Below are 22,414 nucleotides of genomic sequence, written 5' to 3'. Positions count from 1 at the left end.
GGAGCCAATAGTTGGGTGTCCAAACTGTGAGTTTAGACTGTCTGGACTCTTTCAGGCAATGCAAATTTAGGAGAGATTCTTAATCTCAGAACCTCTCATTTTACAGATAGAGGTTTCTCTATCTGTAAAATGAGAGTAAAGATAGTGATACTACTTATTTCATGTTGTTCTGAGAATTAAAGAAAATAATGCATGTGAGGTACCTAGCACAGTGTCAAGTGTTCAGTAAAGGTTTGAATTATAGTTGTTAATTATTATGATCATGATATAGCAACAATTAGTAATGGGGTATTGAGATTATTAAGAAATGGGTGAAAACACATTGTAATGTGGTTGAGAACTGAGTATTAGCATCCTAAAAGTAAGTGAGGGCTATAAGGAGGTGTAATATTATTTCTCAGCTTCATAAAATTAGGCAACCATATTGGATATTTAATCAAGATATGCAGATAATTTTCAGCATTTACTGTTTAGAGTGCTTGCTATAGATAAGGCTATGAAGTTGCATAATTTTCAGATAACATTGTGTGATTCAAGCTTACTACAGAGAGCTGATATTTTAGGCTACATTTCTAATCAGTGGTATCTTATAACTTGTCACTTTACAACTCATGCCTTTAATTTGAGTAATAGTCTGCCAATAACTTTTTTCTTCCTCCCTTGAGGTATTTTTTAAAAGACTTTATTTATTTATTTTTAGAGAGAGGGGAAGGGAGGGAAAGAGAGAAGTAGAGAAACATCCATAGGTTGCCTGTCCTACAAGCCCTGACTAGGGACTGAACCCGCAACCCAGAAATGTGCCCTGACCAGGAATCGAACCAGTGACCTTTAGCTTTGTGAGAAGATGCCCAACCAACAGAGCTACACCACCCAGAGTCCTCCCTTGAGGTTTATTCAGCAATATTTTTTCTATTGAGAATAGCAGGGCCATTTAAATATTTTTTAAAAACTCTTTTAACTTACTAAGAGAAAGGAAACTTTAGTGAAAATAGTTACTTATAAAAAAATAATTAATTTGAGATGTAAAAGAATTACCATTTTGAGCTTTATTTGTGTACTTTAAAAAGGGTCTTTAAAACTTTCCTGGATTAACCAAAATTCCAGGAGGGAAGAAAGGGGATGAGGAAGTTGAAGTGTTTACAAGTTTTTCTCCATCCCGCAAGTGTTTATTTATATTTTATGCTATACTAATAGATAAATTATCTGAAAAGTGTAAGTGAACCTCTCGTACAATTCCCCGATGTATAATTTATCTTTAAATATTCTTACTATAAAAATGCTTGGTGATCATAAAAATCTGTTTGAAGAAATGAGGGATTTATACATAGGATAAAAATGACTGAGGACAGGTCAGTCCCACTCCCCAGACAATGGCAGGAGTAGGTAAGTTATTAGTCTCTTTGTGCTTCATTTTCCTCACCTGAGAGATGAAATAATACTTTCTCATAGAGGTGATGTGAGGATAAAATGAGATCACACATGTAAAGTGCACCAGCACATTGCAAATATAAAGTTTTAGCTCTTAATATTGTTGCTGTGGCAGTGGCCAGAAAGAGGTAACTTGTAGCATGTGTTTCAAAGAGGCAGGTATTAATAGCCCTTGGTAAGGAGAAAAGGTTTTTAAAGCATGGACACCTTCAAAACTGCACTTATGCTATTTCCAAAGGGGCATGGAGAATACGGTCAAAAACTCCTTGTCTTTTGTCTTGGTAGGAACCACAAGAGCCAGAGGTTGTGGAAGGGGTGGTCTGTGTGTGTGTGAAATGGAAGTGTGTGTGGCAGAGACTGAGGCAACAGGGAAATGGGTGATTTTGAGGAGTGGGGGCTGGATTTAGAAAGGAGAAAACCACCAGGTTTCCTGCCACATGCCTATGATGTGAGTCTGTCTTTTATTTTCTCTGTTAAAGAATTGATCTAATAACCGCTCAGAAATTAGTAAGATCACATTCAGACATGTTACATAGTCTGCCTGAAATACAGCAATATTTAAACCTTGTTAAGTATTGGAAAGAGTTTGGATTAAAGAGTTCATGTCAACAACACTCTTAGTGGAGTTAGAAGCTGGAGTTAACTTCTGCACTATCACTTTAGACAGAGGTGTGAACTTGGTAAGTCATTTCACCTCTGAAATAGTTTTCATCAGTGAAAAGTGGAAAGTACCTACCTAAAAAGTTGTTCAGATTAAGGTTATTTATAGCTCCTGGAACACAGAGATGCATTTTCTATTATATTTTGTGTTAATGGAAATAATTTTTAAAATTATGATGATATATTTAAAGTTACCAAAATATGCTTGAATATGTGTTAACACTCAATTACCTTAACAGACGTTAATATTTCTTGCACACATTTTACTAACACCTAATCCTTGGCTTGCAGGGCATTAATGGACAAGCGGATGAACTCTAAAAAGTATTTCCACAAACACTGCCTTTTCAGGCTTGCCCAGTGTCTAGCCAGTGCTGCACTGTCAGGAGTTAACTGTAATTAAAGCATCCGTCACAAAACCTTATTTCTCACCCAGGATAGGCGCGCAAAATTCCCATGTGAGAGTTCAACTTGTCCTTTTGGTTAATTCTGCTATCCAACTTTACGTCCCTGAGAGAGAAAACGTATTCTGCCTCACGCTAAAGTGCCGATTCATTATTGGGGGTACAGGAGGGCGACTCCAGCAACTGAGCGGCGAGGGAGTTGAATTGAAACAGGTCGGGTCCTGCCTAGGCGAGGCCAGTGCCGCACCTTGGCAACCCCCTTAGCCCGAGAAGTTCATGAGTCTACAGTTCTAACATGTGGGAGTCACCTTGACCCTCCCTGAGAGGTGGGGAAAGTTAGCCCTGGACCAGAGACGGGGAGAGTAAAACCAAAGACTACTTTCGAGGGCAAAATACTCCGTCACGTTTTCCTGTTTTCAGCACAGTTCCAGCATGAGAGTTTTAAGGGTGGCAGGAGCAGGTGGCAGGACTCCGCCCACCACCGCGCTTCCACTCCCTCTCCACGCACGCTCCACGCCCTCTGGGAGGTCCCGCCTCTCTGGCGCGCGCGAAGAGTTGTCGCGCCATGCATTCTGGGAATTGTAGTCCCGACGCCGGGAGCCGCTTCGATAGAAGCGACTCTAGCCTACCTATCCCATGGTGCCCTGCGGCGCTGGCCGCTCCCGGATGTGTGCCTGACGCCGGAAGAGAAGACGGCCCCCCTCTCTCGGCCCGGCCATCTTGTGGGAACAGCTGAAGCAGGCACTCTTGGCTCGGCGCGGCCCGCTGCAATCCGTGGAGGAACGCGCCGCCGAGCCACCATCATGCCTGGGCATTTACAGGAAGGCTTCGGCTGCGTGGTCACCAACCGATTCGATCAGTTATTTGACGACGAATCGGACCCCTTTGAGGTGTTGAAGGCAGCAGAAAACAAGAAAAAAGAAGCCGGCGGGGGCGGTGTTGGGGGCCCTGGGGCCAAGAGCGCAGCTCAGGCCGCAGCCCAGACCAACTCCAATGCGGCAGGCAAACAGCTGCGTAAAGAGTCCCAGAAAGATCGCAAAAACCCACTGCCGTCCAACGTTGGCGTGGCTGACAAGAAAGAGGACACGCAGCCGCCAGTGGCGCTTAAGAAAGAAGGTAAATTGCTAGAACGTGGGGATGAGAGAAGGAGCGGGGCGGACTTGCGGCTACCACTTGCTTTTCGAGTTCCCAGCGTCTGCTGGAGGTTTGCCGCCGGTTTCCTCACGTTTCCCCCACTTGACAAAAGCTAGGTCCTGCGAGCATGGTAGCCCCAAGTTCAAACCACCGCCTGCAAGGTCCCTGGAGCCACCCTCTTCCCGCCTCAGGTTCCAAGCGGAGGAGCGTGGTCCGTAGATGAGCTGCTACTCAGCTTGCTGGGGATCCGGGGAGGTGGTTGCCTTCCCGCCGGACCCTTCAGGCGACTGTGTGGGCTGAGGTTACGGGGAAGCAGGGGGTCCCCAAGCTTCGTACTGCCCAGCTCTCCCTCAGAGTGCTGCTTTGAGGTGCTGTTGTCTGTTTTGCGCTTCTGTCCTGCCATCTTGTCCCACGATGGCGCGGAGTACCTCGGGGAAAGGCTGGGGGTCGGAATGTGCACCAAGCCCCTTCTCTGAGGTTACCAGCTACTGTGGAAGTACAGTTGCGGTTTTAGGTGTCACATGCGCTTTATTGTCCCCCCCCCCCCCCCAAGCTATTTTGAACTTAGTTGCTAGAGTTCGTTAAGCTGTTGGGAAGAAGACAGATTTGGCTGTGTGCATTCAGTGAAGCAGAAGCGGGAATTCTGGGTGAAGATGGGTTATTCCAGGAAATCCACGACCCTTTCCCCGACCCCCCGCACTCTTTCTAGTGTGGCTTGGCCGGGACCTCGTGGTGGAATGCGTGCGGAGGCTGTCACGTTAGCCGCAGCACGGAGGGCTCTTCCGAGTCTGTCGCTCTTCCTCCGTGTGTGCGGGAAGCATGGTCAGGATTTCATTGGCGGGCAATAGTTGCTTCTCGGTCACACTGTAAACTTAACAGTGTTATATGCTTGAATTTTGCGTTTTCACTCGTTACAGGCTTGTCTTTTGTGGTGAACTAAAAAGCAAATACAGTTGGAGACGAGAGAAAGAAAAAGTGATCAGTAACAAATAGGTTTAGGACCGAGAGTCTTGGTTGGTGTTGCATGTTTAAAGTTGAAGTTTCGCTTTAGTGCCACGTGCTCCGGAAAGGAGTTGTTTCTCATTAGCTTTAGTTGAACTCGTTAGTAGTCAACTAATTAAAAAAAAAAAAAACCGTAGCAATTGTGTTACATATTGGTTTAGGGTTGTTTTCTTTTTTTTTTTTTTTTTTAAATAGAACTCCTCTGAGGCTTGGAATGAAAAACCGAGCTGGTGAATAAAACAAAAGAACTCTTGTATTAAAATTACAGATTGGGAGAAGCACAAGTTGGAGTATTAGAAAGCATGTAACATTACTTAAGTGAAACATCTATTTTGTCAACTAAGCTTTATAGCAACCTGTAGCACAACTGAGTAAATCATTTAATTTCTGTGTTAAGGAACACTGGCTTGTGTAATTATTTAAACTGCTCAACCTTACGTGTTTGATCAGACAATTTCAGCACATGAAAAAAAAGTTGAGTCTGAAGTGTAAAATGTACAAGGTGTGTTCACCCATTTTGAATGTTCAAAGGATGAAGTGTGTCTGAAATGCCTCAGTTGTTTTGATCATAAAACCCGTTTTTGGAGTAAGGTCTTACCTAGAAACCAGCATTTTAAGTTACAAAAACTGAATTATTTCATAAACTTATAACTAGGACTGAGTTTGTCATTCTGTAGTCTTTCCTTGGGAAATCTCCCGAATTACCTACCTATCAGCATAGTCCTTACAGTGTTTTAGAGCACTCTTAACTTTAAATTGCATACAACACAAATTTACAAATAAAGCAGAGATACTTGTTTTGAGATCCTGCTATCTGTTGTTTGATGTTCGAGGCACTGGAGGAGGATAGACCTATAAACAGTATCTGCCTCTTGTGATAGGAATGATTGTTACCCTGATGGTGTATGTTCTGTGCCTTTGCAGATTGGTCCTGGTCCAGTGCTAGACATGCCCTAGATATATATTTAGTCTTTATAAGAATTTGCTTTTGTAGCTCATCTCTTATCCATTTGGAGAACTTGAGTGACACCACAGTATATCACTTAGTGTAGACAAAGGTGGGATTTTAAAAACTATTAAAAGCCTGGAATTTAGTGAACATGAGGTGAGTTTGCAAGGTAAATATATCAAGAGAAATGTGCGTTTTTAAATGTCAACTATTGAGTGAATATATTTGGTAAGCTTTTAGATTCTATAAGCCTAATATTGGATATTGGGTGGGGAAGGAAGGCATTGTTTATTGGGTGTGTTTGGCTTAGATACCATTATAAAGACTGGTTCCATAGCTCAGCTCCACCCCAGTACACTACCTCTGACGAAATTTATTTAAAATGCTTTGGTGTGAGATTTAACATTGTGGCCTATCCTGAGAGTTTATGTGGAATGGACTTTAAAATTTCATTGAAGACATTTACTGTTTTCATTTTGATACTTACTGTTTCACTGTAGTTACAAGCACCTTAACAATTGGGTGAATTGTTCTTCGAAAGAACCAGAGTGAATTAACTTGAAAACTTGTTAAAAAAACCAATTCCTCAGCTGTTTTTTGACTTTGTCATAAATTGTGGTTTGGGAATTATAGCATATCTGAAATTTTAGTCATAAATTTAACCATCAGTCTACTTACTGTTAAGGTCACCAATAATGCATATTAGTTGCCTTTGTGGGCCTTAAAACACTAACAGGAAAAAAGTAATAAAGGAGAAAATCAGTAAATATACTGGTAGAAGCAAATCAAAAGAAATACTCTCCATCCTTAATAGTAAAATAACAAGCATTTCCTAGTTGTTGCATAACAGTTTTTTTTTGTTAGGTATGGTATGTATATATACATACACACTAATAGGAGAGGATGGTACTTCATTTCAAACTACGGAGGTGTGATTCTAAATGTCATTTGTTTTCCTTTAAATTTTATAATTTCATAGAATTATCAGTCTGTTGAGGGTTTTTTTCTTCTAAATTATATAAAATAAAAGTGTGGCCTTCATTTTTTCTCCCATAGGGTCCTTATCTGGTGAAATGTGTATGGATTTGCTTGGTTATTAATTATGAGTGGCTACTGGTGTTACCTTTGGTGTCTTTAAAGCCAAACCTTATCATTTGCATGGAATTTCTTTAAATTTAGAATTTTAAATTAAGAGACTGGCATTTTGAAAAGTGAGAGAAATAATGAATAATGGCTTCCTACCCAGATGCCTTCCAGGTCAGTTGCAGAGAATACTTTAGGGGCAAACTAGATAGAAGTTTGAAAAAAGATTATTGTCTTTATATAGGAGTTTCTCTAACTGCTCAACTTTACATCTTTGATCTAGTCCCAAGAAAGCACATAAAAAAAAATTTTGAGCCTGAAGTGTAAATCTAAAATGTACAAGATGTGTTCACCCATTTTGAATGTTCACTTTAGAGATGCCCAGTGTTTGCTTTTTTCAACAGTAAGTACTAGTCAGTGGACCCTAAGATTAGCAACATTTCTTTTTCTTTGAAGTCTAGGCCTAAAATTTTGTATTGCAAAAATAATTTGCTTATGCTCGTTATCATTTTAGGAATAAGACGTGTCGGAAGAAGACCTGATCAACAACTTCAGGGTGAAGGGAAAATAATTGATAGGAGACCAGAAAGGCGACCACCTCGTGAACGACGATTTGAAAAGCCACTTGAAGAAAAGGGTGAAGGAGGAGAATTCTCAGTTGATAGGCAAGATTTAAAAAAAAAATTTTTATGTGTTTTGTCAGTTTATAGAGTCACATCGTAGCACAAAGATATAAATTGGTCATTGTTTGGTAGCAGTGTGGCTGTATTTTCAAAGAAACATCTGAACATGTGCATTGTTATATTTCAGATATTTCGATAATGGTTTTTAATGTTCATCTTTACATTTCATGTAGTGAAACACTTACTTGAATTGATAGGCAATTTCTTTTTCTTGCTATCCCCAGATATTAACGGGAAAGTTCTGTTGGGTTGTTTGTAGTGAAACCTATTACTCATTATGCAGGTTAGATTTGTTTTAATTGTTAAGTATATTGGTAAGTAGCAGTTTTACTGGATTATAATATGAAGTTAATAACAAAAAAGTATATGCTCTAGCAGTAAGTTTTAGACAGTGTAAAAATAATTTTCTTATTTTGGGAGTAGCTTCTTGGTTGTTTTGATTCCCTTTGTGTGTTTAGAAACAGACTATTTTGAGTTTCCTAAAATGTATTTAACTATTGGCTTATAAACCAATGAATGTATTCCTGTGTTTTGGGGCCTTTGAGTTTCTCTATTCTTTTCTCTTGAAACCAGGACATATATGACCTTCTTTATTTGTTGTAGACCGATTATTGACCGGCCTATCCGAGGCCGTGGTGGTCTTGGAAGAGGTCGAGGAGGCCGTGGACGTGGAATGGGCCGAGGAGATGGATTTGATTCTCGTGGCAAACGAGAATTTGATAGGCATAGTGGAAGTGATAGATCGTAAGTCTTATATTGGTTATTATATTTTTAGATTTGAGTCTACTTCTTTATAAAACAAAATTTGAATTTCTAGAACTAAAGAGTATTATGTTAACTCAGTTTTGTTAGTTCTTTTTCACATTATAGTGGCCTGAAGCATGAGGACAAACGTGGAGGTAGCGGATCTCACAACTGGGGAACTGTCAAAGATGAATTAACGTTGGTATTCTGATTTTTAAAAATAATTTTAATAAAATTGATCCTATGCCTTACTAGAGGTTCACTCATAACTGTTAAATTTTATTTGTCTCTGGGAAAAGAATGGAATAGCTCTCATCTTAGAGTTACTGCCGTACAAGATAGTCTTGTTGGATATGTTTAGATTCTAATGTATCAAGTTACTGATTTTTCTATATTTCAATATATGCGATACCAGTTTTTCTTTTAATATGGGTACTTAATTATTCCTAAAACCCTACATTGAAGTTATTTGGGTATTCTGATTTTCTGTGTCTTTATAGTTTGTAGCTAATGATCCTTCTAGTCACTACAAAAATTTGATAAGCCAGTGAGGGTTTGTTTCAAAACTAACTGTTCTGTCCTGCTGCTTTTTGAGTAAAGTACTATAACTTCCATCAGTATACATTTTAAAATTATCTTCTCTTAAAGGTCTACTAGAGTGTAAATTTAGTAGAAAAAGACTTTTAGGGAATGTGTAGATTTTTATATAAAGAATTCTTCAGCTACATGTAAATGGACCTAGATGCCTTTCTTTTTCTTTCTTTCCTTAGAGAGTCCCCAAAATACATTCAGAAACAAATATCTTATAATTGCAGTGACTTGGAGCAATCAAATGTGACTGAGGAAACACCGGAAGGTGAAGAACATCCAGTTGCGGACACTGAAAACAAGTAAGTGGTTTTATGTGTAGTGGTAATGCTTTATTGCAAAAATCAGTTTGGATTTTTACCAAGAAAACTTTAATGCTAATATTTGGTGGCTTTTTAACAGGAGAAATTTATATTGTACCTTCAACCCCTCAAATAGTGTCTATGTAGAGGAGTGTTTTACACATGAATAAAATGGGCTCTAATGGTTTAAAAAATAGATACGGTCATTGCTATTTGAAATTACCATTATTGTCTTAAGATAAGGAAGATAACATTTCAGTAAAACCTGTTAGCTCTATGAACAAAAATTAACTATTTTAACCTCAAAATAGAGAAAAGGAATAAGATGCCATGCATTTTATGTCACTAATAACTTTGATAGAGATAATGATAATAGATATGTAAGTAATAGGTTATTCAAGTGATAGCTGTCCAGAGGCATTGAATAGGTGAGAACTGGAATCTGAAATTGGGGGGGAGGTTAAATTAGAGCAAATGGTTGAAAGAAGAGAATTTGTAGTATTTAAAACTCAGTTTAAAGTACTTTGGACTCTAACTATACAGGTTTTATTTTGAGACAGTTGTAAAATAGAAAAAGTGACCACTTTAAAATTAGTTTTTTTATCTCTTTGCAGTTTTTTTCCCATCAACATTGAAAATGGAATATACCATTATTGGCTTGTATTAAAATGTATGGGGAGAGCAAAGGCCAGAATATGTTACTTACTAGCTTTCTTAATGTTTTTCATTTTCTGAGTTTTTAGGTAAAAGACTTGATTTTGAAGATTTTGTTTTATTCAAGGGTGAGAGAGTTTTAAAGATTCAAGTTAACTGGCAGAAATAAGTTAATGCCTTCTTTCAGTTTCCATCGATTGAAACAGAAGTTATATTCCAGTCATTTCTTACAGTATTGTGGTTTAAAGTCTTGCATTATAGATTATTCAGGTCAGTAATTTTTAACCAGGACATATTCAAATCAATCAGGGAGGAGATGCTTTTCTAAACTTTGCTTTTTCAGGAAGAATTGTTCTTAAAGTGAACCACTATTAATGATTTCAGTGTCATATTGCATGGGTCTATTGGAATAAGGAATCATAGATTTGCTATTGGAGAGAGTAGAAAAAATATATGGTGTTAAGTGATGTGTCCAACTTAAGGTAATGTGGTTCATTTATATGAAACTATATGGGATCAGAATTTTATTTGGTAAACAATGAAATTGTGATGGATGACTAAAATGAGCCTTATGTAATACTAAGTACTTCACAATGCTCAATCCAACTGTTGTTCCTTTAATAAAGAGCCTATGTTTGAATCACCTAAGTGTGACCTACAAAGATTATAAATGTCTTCTAGAAGGAAATCACATATTATTGATAGGGTATTCGGAAGCAGATCCTTGACTCAGGACCCAGGGATGAAAGTGAGGGTATTTGGTCTAACAATCATGATGATAACATTAGAGCAGTCTCCAGGGTAGGGGAGAATCTGAACATGTTATCGGATCTTGTATATGAAAATGCGAATTTAAGAAATAGCTTGGCTGGCTTTGGCTCCCTCATATGTGGTTTCCAGAGCTTTTGTTTTGTCTCACTTGATGATCCTTACAACAAACCCTTGAAGGTAGGTGTGATGGTTCCATGTGATAAAGTGTGCTGAGTTACATTCTTGGTTGTGCCAGAACTTATGAGAGTAATTGTTTTAGTTTTTTCTTTTGTAAACTGATAGCTGGGCCTGATAACCATATCTCATCAATTCAATGTAAACTTGGAAGTTTTTAAGATAGGATTTGTCACAGTACAAAGTAGTCTGGAAGGGGGAGATATTCCAGCTCTAAGGATAATTGAATCAACTGCTATCTTTGTAAAGAAGCAGAGCTCCTCAAAATAGCATTACTTGTTTGGTGAGTATTAGAAATTGAGATTAGGCTAAAATAATGGATTTCTATACCCATCCTCTCTTTCTACAAAAAGGGAAAATGATAACAATAGTTATTTGAAAATTATATTTGAATATAATTTATTTAGTATTAAGTGTTGAAACCAATGTGTTTTGTGGAGAGTTTCATTGCTTGTGAAACCTCAGTTTCTTATCCGCACACAGGTTGGTTTGAAAGTTGGATTATATGGAATCTAAGATTTGTATAAACTTGGCTTTTAAAGTTTTTGTGTTGCCTTAAGTGTTGCTAAAATAAAGGATAGAGGGACAGTTCTTTTATGTTCTAGAGTATGGAGCTTGGTTTCACAGGCATCCTAGATGATTACCTTCATATATGTTATGAGTTATATATTGTGGGAAATTATAGAAATTACAAATGGTGTTTTAGGAGAAACTAGGCCAAAGATTTTAATTATGTGAGGATATGGTTTTAAAGTATTGCGGTTTTAAGAAATGTGTGTTTCAGGTTTGGTAAAGCCAACTCCAGATTGTATTACTGATAGATGATCATTTAAAAGTCTGTGAAGTTGAATTGTATTTTTCTCAGTTATCCATACTTTCATTAGTTCAACAGCATTGAATTCCTGGTGTCTACCAACTTATATGTTAGCCATTGGGTTATAAAAATGATGATCCTCCATATAAGTAATACAAACTTTTGTCAGCCACCTACTAGATATAAAATTTAGACTTCTTTTCACAGAGAAAACGAAGTTGAAGAAGTAAAGGAAGAGGGTCCAAAAGAAATGACATTGGATGAGTGGAAGGCTATTCAAAATAAGGACCGGGCAAAAGTAGAATTTAATATCAGAAAACCAAATGAAGGTGCTGATGGGCAGTGGAAGAAGGGATTTGTTCTTCATAAGTCAAAGAGTGAAGAGGTAAAGTTAAGTTTTGTGGTGTTTGAAAATTTTTAGAGGTATATTGAATTGTATTTATCATTTTTGGTTTATAATTTCTGTTCATAAAAAAGAAAAGCTTTACTTAGGATCATTTGGGACAGATCAGTTGCTTAAAAAGGAGAATAAACCGCATTACCCTATATTCCAAGAAATTTAGTCTTCCTATCAATCCATAGTACCCCCCCCCCAAGAAAAAGCTGTTAGTTGTTTAGCATACAATTACTATGTTTTAGAAATACAGTAAGTCTTCTCAAAGTTGTGATATTTTAAAAAATCTTGCCTAACTGGCAATCATTCAAGGACTTGCATTAGATTGAAAGTTTGGTGTTTTCGTGTGGCTAATCTAAAGTAAAATGAGTGGCTTTATTTAGTATTGAATTTTTGAAATTGTCTGCTTATGTCTTATATTATGGTCAGGACTCTTCAATAGATGGTAGTACTCTTCATTATTTAGGAGTGATGTAAAGACCAGATAATTAATTTATAGTTTTCCTTTACTTACAAAACATGGAAGCTAATGAGGAAGACATGTTGGTAGCTTTTGATTTGGCAGGTTGTGTTTAATGCTTGGGGGACAAAATTGCTAGGGACATTCCTAGCAAAAAGTGCTACATCCTTTTAGGGCTTGTGAAAGTATAAGATTTTAGTCCCAAAGTCAGATTAAAATGTTATGAAGGCAACCTGTAATAAAAAGATTGTCAATAGGATTTTACTACATTTTAATTTTCTAAAAAAGTAGCTGTGAAACAAATGTGGAAACATTCTGAAATAAAACAGGTTAAAGAGACTTAAATATTTTTCTAGGTTTAGAGGTGATTTTTTTAAAATATTGAGTCTATAAAAATAGTATAGATGAGGGCATTGTCTCCTAAGTGTTGAGTTCGGGGCGGGGGGGGGGGGGAGTATTTTCATTTATTAGAACAACTTTTGGATATTTTTTATAGTTCTTACAGATGCAGTTGTTTTGTGTATCTGGGTAAAACAAATAGGGTTCCTGATTAAAGATCCTTGAAAGTTCACCTTGGGGCGATTGTTCATTTGAATTAATTATTAAACTGTTTAAGTTAAAAGATTTATTGGTCACCTTTGAGATAATTATTCATAACTGTTTTGGGGTCCTGACAGAATTTTTCTCCAGAAAAAGACATGTAGAAAATTCTGATACAAATTAAAGTGATTTCCTCCTGAAGCCTCTTCATGCATTTTATAGACATCAGGTTAGGTATCCCAGTTTTAAGTAAGGTAATGTACATGATTAGATATTTTTGAAAATTATAAAATGTGGAATTGGTTATTAATAACTTGGAAACCAGGACATAATTTACTATCAGGCTATGTTTATAAGCTTTGCCAGTTTATCCTACTAGTTACCTTAAAGGTTAGGGATGTGCCCTGAATATCCAGACTTCCTTTATGTTTTTGTAGTAAAACCTTTTAGGCTGTTTCAGTAGTGTGTCAACTTAGGCTTTGCTTTTGTGCTTTAGGATCTTGTAAAAGCTTCCGATTAATAAATTTCTGTTGTGCAATGGCTTTTTTTAAATGTCTAATTTAAAAATTAGACAGTGTGTATAATTGACTTTAATTTCCTAGTGGTTTTTGTGGATTTACTTTTTTTATGCTTTAAAATAACCTATTGCCTTTAAATTAGGTTGATTGACAGTAAGTGATGACATTTAATTTGGGTATTAGATGATTAAAGGGGTGAGAACATGGATACAAATACAAAATTTATTTGTACTTTAAGGGTAGTTATTAATGATTGTAATATAAGACATTTAGAAAGAACAAAATACTAATATTCCTCCAGAAATATATAAAAATTAAAATGCACATAAAATGTATATAAAACATACTTTACTGTAGTATAAGAAAACTTTCCAACCTGAAGATGAAAACTCATTTATCCCAGACCTACAAGAAGAAATCAGGCATTAAGTAGTGTAAAATTCTCTGGCTTTTTTACAGACTGGGTCATGGAAGTTATTATAGAAACACAGAGTAGGATCTGGATTTCACAAACATGACAACTTCATATTTAAGATGTTTCCTTCCTTTGATGTATTTAAGGTGTGGTTTTATGTGGGCACAGTTTTTCAAGGTTCCTTATGTAAAGTTGTGATTCACTTGAATCTGTAGCTCTCTAGTTTATGTGAAAGAACATACAAAAGTTGTATATGAACAAAATAGCATCCTGAGAAGTATATATATAATTTCTTGACTCATGGTTGGAAGAAGATAGAGCAAAAGTTTTCTTCAGTTTACAAAGAAATTCAGGATTACGCTACCTGTCCATGTCTTTATCAGGGGGTCCAAATTAGGGGTATCCTAATCCCTTATCGGGTTCCTTTATGGGACATACTAACCTGATGGCCTTATTTTAAATGTACTACTAGAGATTATGATTCAGTAGGTCTGAGATGGGCCCCAGCCACTTGAGTGGTTTGATTATGTACCTCTAATTGAGATCACATAAAGTATAGATTGGACTTTTGGTCTTTTAAGAAGAGAGCTCATTTAGAAATTTGCAGTATTAATTTCCTGGTAATCACCCCGTGGCCATTACTTAAATTTTTAGGCTCATGCTGAAGATTCGGTTATGGACCATCACTTCCGGAAGCCAGCAAATGATATAACGTCTCAGCTGGAGATCAATTTTGGAGACCTTGGCCGCCCAGGACGTGGTGGCAGGGGAGGACGAGGTGGCCGTGGGCGTGGTGGACGTCCAAACCGTGGCAGCAGGACTGACAAGGTAATTTTTAAAGACTTCTTTTGCCCTTTTAAGTAATTGGGTGGCCTCTTTTGTTAAATTCACTGCTCCAGGTCCTTTTGGGCACATACGCAGAAGAAAAAAAGGATAGGTATGTCTTTATGAAACTACATTTCGGCCCTGGCCAGGTAGCTCAGTTGGTTAGACTAGAGCGTCATCCTGATCCACCGAGATTGTGGGTTTGATCTGTGGTCAGGCCACATAGAAGTATCAACTGATGAATGCATAAATAAGTGGAACAACAAATCAGTGTTTCTCTCCCCTCTGATTTCTCTTTCTCTAAAATGAATTTAAAACAACAGACTACATTTTAGGTTATATTTTTGTTTAAAGCACTTAAACAACTGAATGGTGCTGCCAGTAGAATTGAATTTACTATCCTTTATTGAATACTTGCACGTAGGTGCTGTTATGGTATGGTGCTAGGCATCTTACGTGCTAAGTCATTTAATTCTTGTTACTGTGTTACCCCATTTTACAGAAGAGGAAATCACCTACAGGAAACCTATAGCTGTGTCTATCTGTGACAGGGTCTACCTGAAAAGCCAGCTACATCCTTTGCCTTGACTTTTCGCTGCTTTTTAGGTCTCAGTTTAACATAGCTTTTGTGTTCCTTGCATATTGTGTGAAAGTCAATAAATGCTGGTCTAGAGAACACCTTTGCAGTTCTTTTGTTTTGTTTTGTTTTTAACTAGATTGTCATACAAGAGCTGGGATTCATTTTTGGCCTAATTTTTGCAATCTTTGATGCCCTGCACACTGTAACACAAGTTCTTACAAAATATTTTTATACAAGCCTTAGTAATTGATAGATTGAGGTCTGATCTGTTTGATGCCAAAGTTCATGCTTTTAACTTGTATTTATTATTAAATTAAATTATTAGAGAAAAATTTTTTGGTTAGTTCACTATGGTCTATCTAGGATACAGCCATAATGTCCTCCTCAATTCTCAACATTTGATACACAAATTGGGGGGACCCACTTGCTTGATTGGTTCTTCGGTGTTTGATGATAGTGGTAACTCAAATATTACAGATTTTATGGTCAGCAGTATCAGTGTAATGATACTTTATTTTCATTTCTTCCTCTGATGTCAGGTGTTTTTAACAGCCATTGTGTGTCTGTGTACCATTTCAATGCTGGAAGGGGGGGGTTGTATGTTGTAAATAGCAGTTGTGTCTCATTCTAACATTGATAAATGTGCTGCTTAAATATAAGAGTACTTAACAAGGCAAGAATCTACATACAAATCCCATATGAATCTACTTGTGTGATTTATTAGAAAAATAAAATAACCCATGCTGCTATTAGAGAATTTTCCTAGGTCTTGATAGAAATAGAAATTCAGGACAAGACTCATTGCAAGTATTTATAGTTCTATTCTGATCCAAAATTTTGCCCTTAAGTAAAAGGTTTGGCACATTTTACTTAGTATTTTAACTTAAAGAGGAGTTCTGTGTCTAAATGTAGAAACTAGCAAGATGTGAGTATTACTAATTTTGGTTTGTTTCTTTTTCAGTCAAGTGCTTCGGCTCCTGATGTAGATGACCCAGAGGCATTCCCAGCTCTGGCTTAACTGGATGCCATAAGACAACCCTGGTTCCTTTGTGGACCCTACTTCTCTGAGGTTTTGCATGCTTAAGGATCCCAACCAAGAAGTTAAAAAAAAAAAAAAAAAAAAAAAAAAGACTGTCATTCATACCATTCACACCTACAGACTGAATTTTATCTGTTTTGAAAATGAACTTCTCTCGCTACACGGAAGTAACAATATGGTAGTCAGTTTTGTATTTAGAAATGTATTGGTAGCAGGGATGTTTTCATAATTTTCAGAGATTATGCATTCTTCATGAAAATTTTGTATTGCTGCTTGCAAATATGCATTTCCAAACTTGAAATATAGGTGTGAACATGTGTACCAGTTTAAAGCTTTCACTTCATTTGTGTTTTTTAATTAAGAATTTAGATGTTCCTCCAGTTACAGACTGGTTTTAAATATTGGACATAATATCAGTTTTAGTACCTGCTTTGCATTTACACACATGGTCAACTGGGACATGTAAACTCTGATTGTTAAAATTTATGCTGTGTGGAATACTAATGACTTTATGTATTTTAACTTAGTTTTAATATTTTCATTTCTGGGGAAATCTTTTTTCACTTCTCATGATCGCTGTTATATGCTAAATCTTTATATACAGAAATATGACTTGAACAAATTCAAAGCACATTGGTTTATTAATCCTTCCTCTTGCATGGTTCATTAGGTTCAAATTATAATTGACAATTGGAACTATATTTTAAAATGTGTGAATTTCCCATTTTAAAAACCAAACTAGTCTCCTTACTGTCTAGTAATAAGATGTTTAAGCTACTTATTGTTGAAGAACAAAACACATCCTGTCGTGTGAAGTAGTTTTATGAGTGTTGGGCTTTCCCCCCTCCAACAGGGTGGGTGTAACAAAGTTGATTTGGCTAATGCATGATATTTAAACTGTGTCTGGCCACTCGGTATGATTTGTGTGTGTGGAAAGGTCCCAAATCAAAGTTGTACACCCATAATCAATGACCCTTTAACCCTTCCTGTTCTAAAGAAACCAAAGGGCGCTGGTTAGTATGGTAAGATGCGGGAATGTGTTAATATTTGGAATTTGGAAAGCAGACAGCTTTACTTTATAAGGTTGGAACAGCAGCACCATCCATGAAATATAAACCAAAAATCTTACTGTTTCTGAATTTCCTGTATTGCTATTAATTTTGGACTGTTCCACAGAAGGTGATAAGTATCTTTTACCTCTTCCTCTATTAGAAAATTAGGTTAATGATGGATTCCTGAATGGGAGCAGCAGTACACTTAGTAAAACATACGTAGAGAGAATGATCAATAAACAGGTTTTCTAGGATTTTATTTTCTGCAATATTTATTGATAAGCAGAAAAAGGAATTTTACTTAGACTTAGAGGTTTAAAAACCTTGTCACTCATTAATTTTCAGTAGTTTTCTGCCTGTGAGTGGTAATATCCAGTTTTTAAAATACCGGAAATCTTAAATCATTAAACATCTGCTGTTTGCTGATTAGTTCTCTCAATATACTTCTAAAAGAGAAATTGTACAGAACAAAAGTTAATCAGTTGAAATAGATTTATTAATCTAGTTATCTACCAGTTTGACATATTAGGAAGGAGGTGATTGGTTTTAAATGATGACTAACTTGTGTTGGTGTTTTGGATCTTACGATGCCGAGCATGTTCTGTACTGGTGCTAATGTCTAATATGATTTTATATTTACAAACATACCTGCTACCCAGAGGCAAGTATTAATTTAATCCATGTGGACTTTTGACCCCTCCTAGTAGGTTAGTATGTTTGGACTTTTAAGTATCTTAACTCATTTCTGGATGTGTAATATGTTTATAAACCTCTTAATTTCTAGCAACATATAGAAAACACCTATTAAAAACACTTCACAAGTTGCACTCACTGTCAGCCATTGCTGGCATTCTGTCACTAGAGACTACACAGCAATATCTGATATGTTGCAAGATTTCAAGATAGCTTGAACTTTAAAAAGTTGGTCCATTAGTTGTATCTGGTGGATGTAAATTTGCCTCTTAGTTCACTTTGTGTCAAGAGCTAAAACTGTGAACCTAACTTTCTTTTATTGGTGGGTAATGACTGAAAATAAAGATTTTATTTTCATGCTCACTTCTTAAAAGTCATAAGAACAATCAAATAGGAGCCCATTTATCGCCATGTGTTTTCCGACCTGTGTGTGCACCCCAAAGATAATGCTCACATTTCATTTTTCCTCTTACGCTTAGATTTTGTGTATATGGGTTTTTGTTAAACTATGCTAAGCTCATTTGGGAAGGATACCTGTTTTAATGAGTAATTAGAGTTAGAAAGTTGAACTCTTACAAAATGAATTTCAAGGACTGACCTTAAAAGTAGCAGTACTCTTAGCAAATCACATCTTGAGTGTGGAGGTTAATGACATGAAGGCCACTGTTTTGGGGGTGGGGAGGGCTCTAAACAGTATTAACATTTTAAAGAAAAACCCCTTAATGGGAATAATGCCAGGATTTATTTCTTAAGGTATTTTCAGCTTATATTGAAATGATTGGGATATGGTTTCTTTTCTAGTTAAATACTATTTTGAGACCTGTGTGGATTTGTGAAAGATTTAAAAATGTGTCATTAGGTGTACTGTACATCTAGTTACTTTACTCATTTTTATTTTAAATGTAGAAGTAGGACACATCATCTTGAGGGTTGTCGACATATTTGGGGCTTAATTTTTGGCATGGGTTTGAAGAGAGTACATTAAGTACTCATTCGGATATTCTTCTGATTGCTGGAGAAGGTTGCCCTGAAACACAAAAATGTCATTAGGGAGTTGCATACAAAGTCTAAATATTATATATATGTCGGGCCAACAAGTATTAAAGGTTAAAAAATTTTAAGGAGAAATGTGAAACTGCTAGAACCTGGACATTTATCCCAACATTTAAGTAACTGGTATAACTATTCTTGGGCTCTCAGGTGCATGTAATTCTACTTTTTAAACAAAGTAAATAGATGCTTAGAAGATGGATTTTAACCCAAATATTTGTAATTCTGCTTAAATTAACATGTAAATTAGTATTTGGAGTCTGAACCTTAAAAGCCAGATCTCCAGTTTAACTTTAGAAAGCCCAGAACTTGATCACCATTATGCTTTGCAGAGTATATTCAGTGACAAGGCAGTAAATGATTTCTAGTCAAACCTCAGACTTAGTGAACTAAGTAACAACATTATTTGCAAAATTGTCAGGTTTTATTGAGGTATAGAGTTAAATGTCAGCTTTCAGGAGTTTGGGTTCAATTACTTTTTGCTCATCCTGGGTTTAACCTTGGACGTGTTCTCGTGTTGAGAATCTTAGAAAAGTGGGAAGTTTATATGAGAAGTGATTGGAATAACTGTTTCAGGCTGAGAAGGGATTCACTAAAAGAACAGTGAAAGATTGTAGTTTAAGGGATTAGAAGCTTAATTGCAGAAAGTAATGCAGATATAAAAGTATATTATTAAAGCCATCAACATTGTTCCCACAGAAGAAAGTAGTAGAGTGGAAATGAATGTCATTTAAGTAGGTGCTATATCTAAGCCAAGGGTCAGCAGTTTGTGGCTTGTTTTTGTATAGACCTTGAGATAAGAATGGCTTCTAGATTTCTAAAGGGTTAAAAACAACTCTTTTACAAAGATGTATATAGTCCACCAAGCTTAAAACATGGCCCTTTACAGAAAATGTTTGCTGAATCCTGATCTAAGCTATCACTCTTAGGTCACCATGAGTTCTTTTAAAATAAAAGTGTTATTTTAGGTACAAATTAAATCATCCTACCCTATGGGAAGTTGTAAAATCAGGTATGTTAAAGCAATTTTCTTGCTGCTTCTATACTGAGAATAAGGGCCAAAATATTTGGTAGCCACCTAGTAAAGCTGATCGTGTTATTTTAAGAAAAGATTATGTAGCTTGTAACTTAAATATGTTCTCATGAAAGCTGTTAAGGAAAGTATAAATTTTGGAATAAAAGTAAGCTTTATGCTGTGATTATGCTGTAAACTTCATGGTTAGTGAATCACTAACACTACTCATCACTTAGTGCTAAAATCTTTGTTGTGAATAGTTTTTGCATGAGAATCTGAACATTTCTTATGGGTAAACTGTTGATTAACTCCACAGGTTAAGCTGAGACAGGAATGAATGGGTTCTGAGGACTGCCTTTCTCAGAGCTTTGTTAGGAGATTATCCATTTGGACAGTTTAGCTTTTGTGCCATTGATTACTTCTGTGCTGAATAACTGGGAGTCAGTTGTTCACTTCTCAATGGAAGAAAAGAAAAGATGAGAAATGGCCTATACAAGTTAGAAAATAATTTACCAAATTGTTTTTGTTTCAGGTGTTAATTATGTGGGAATTTAGTGTTTTAAATCAGTCAACTTTGTCCTTTTTGCTGCCCACTTGGGGGTGTGTGGCAGATCCTGGTGCTGCTTTTATGTGTGTTCTAAACCTTGTGTATAAAAGACAAAAGATACCTGGTGATAACAAATATCAGACAATTTTGATTTCATTATGGGTTTTTAGAAACCTGTTTAGGAGTAATTGATTCATATCAGGTAATGAGATTTGCTCTGAACTGATCTTGTGGCTTTGCTTCCTTAAATAGCTGCTGTTGGGGAATTACTGTTTATTACAGTAATAAATTACTGTTAGGAAAATGTGAAAAGTGAAAGGTTAATATTCAGGATTTTGATATTCGTTATTTGGTAAACTGAATAGAGAAAATGGGAAGTAGCTTATTTTTAGGCATTATTGTTTACATCACCTTAATTGCAGTTGTAGCTGATTGATTTAACAAATTTTAGGAACTTAATATTCTAATTTGAAGAAATGGCACTGGTTTTCATCTACTTAGAATGAAGATTCTGTCCAAAGGGTCTGCCTGAACTTGGTTCTTGGCATTTGACTGCCTAGAATTTTGTCACATTGGGTTAATTTTTTTTATTAGCTGAATATCAGAAATCTGGGGAGCTTTGCACGTTGGAATTCCTTGTTTCACATCTTGAGTGTCATAACCCATAGCAATATGTTTCTTTGTTTGGCAGCCACACTCGGACAGTAAGAGAGGAGCACATTTAAACATTTTGTGCTTAGACTGCCAGGGTCTGTTTTGGAAATTGACTTAAACACATCAAACACTGTTGATAGATTGGTAGATTCCCCCTTTCCTTCCTCCAATTTTATGGCTGAAAATGTCTAGGATTTAATAATTGGTGAATTAAACTAAACAGACACCTTTTCAGAGATAGATAATTTGATTTTAACTTGATTTTGAGTTAAGTGTACACCTACACAAAATGTACAAGGCTTCGCTTAAGTGCTAAACTCAGGAATTTCTGAGGAATGGAATGCATGGGAAAAATGGATTGGATAAAGCTACTTTTAAGACAGATGGTCACTGATCTCTAATCATTGAGGAAAAAATCACATACTTAGCAGGTACAGACTATTGCATTTTGTTCATAACAGTGTCCCGTGAAGATTGAGGGGCACTTTGTCACTCTAGGTTAACAAAATCAAGTAGATTAAAATGTTTTCAACAATTAGACTGGCCTCCCTGCTTGAGTCAAAAGGTAGAGCTGGAGGTAATGTTGACTGAAGTAGAGAAGTGGTTTGGTGCTGCAAAATGAATGCTAAGTGAAAATACTTAGATCATATGAGAAAGCAGTTCTCTTCAGGAAAAATGGATAAAGTTTATTTTTTAAAATGCCACTGTACTGTTGATTGAGGAATAGAACTAGCACCTCCCAATTACAGGAGAATAATGTACCCTCCCCCCATCTTTTTCAGGATCGTTATTCTTGCTACTTAAGAGTTATTAAACTTGAAAGTGTTTTGCTTTTTTTTTTTTAAACAGCTGCAATGAAAGCTATCCTAATGTAGGCCAGAGAGGGTCAACTAAAGGGAATGTTTATAGGAATGCAGAAGAGTCCTGTCATGGAGTTGTACAAGAATGAGAGGAGAAAAACATTAGGAAAGAAGTATTTGTACAGTGTTGTGAAAGGAAGGGAAATGGTCTTTTACTCCCTTTTGATGGAATAAAGTTAAGATTTCTGTTTCTAAATCTTGAGGTGTCCCATTTTCACCCAGAGATTTTTTTGATTGGGGGGGGTGGTCTTCCAGCTCCTTGGTTTAGACAGCACAAGGAAAATTTACCCGTTAACACAGGCCACATTCTCAGCTAATACGCAGGGGGACATATAAGCCAATTCAGCAAGTGAATTGATATTTTTGTAAAAGAACAAGTTTT

At 36.4% G+C, this 22,414-nt stretch overlaps 1 protein-coding gene across 4 annotated transcripts; it reads left to right on the top strand.

Moving 5' to 3' along the window:
• Nucleotides 1–3,181: 3,181 nt before the first annotated feature.
• Nucleotides 3,182–18,269, top strand: SERBP1 (SERPINE1 mRNA binding protein 1). Of its 4 annotated transcripts, none has more exons than XM_024565289.4 (8): nucleotides 3,182–3,608; nucleotides 7,175–7,325; nucleotides 7,947–8,087; nucleotides 8,214–8,285; nucleotides 8,858–8,977; nucleotides 11,598–11,775; nucleotides 14,372–14,545; nucleotides 16,084–18,269. In XM_024565289.4, exons 1-8 carry the CDS (start codon nucleotides 3,296–3,298, stop codon nucleotides 16,138–16,140), a joined length of 1,206 nt encoding a protein of 401 aa, XP_024421057.1. In that variant the 5' UTR covers nucleotides 3,182–3,295; the 3' UTR covers nucleotides 16,141–18,269. The 4 variants fall into 4 exon arrangements, with proteins under 4 accessions (XP_024421057.1, XP_024421056.1, XP_024421059.1 ...); XM_024565288.4 differs by having other exon boundaries at nucleotides 8,196–8,285; XM_024565291.3 differs by having other exon boundaries at nucleotides 3,183–3,608; nucleotides 8,903–8,977.
• Nucleotides 18,270–22,414: the final 4,145 nt, after the last annotated feature.

Source organism: Desmodus rotundus, chromosome 3 (genome assembly GCF_022682495.2).
Source record: "Desmodus rotundus isolate HL8 chromosome 3, HLdesRot8A.1, whole genome shotgun sequence".
In the NCBI taxonomy this organism is placed as follows: Eukaryota; Metazoa; Chordata; class Mammalia; order Chiroptera; family Phyllostomidae; genus Desmodus; species Desmodus rotundus.
Note: the sequence above shows the minus strand (reverse complement) of the source record. Positions and strands in the feature narration are given on the sequence as shown.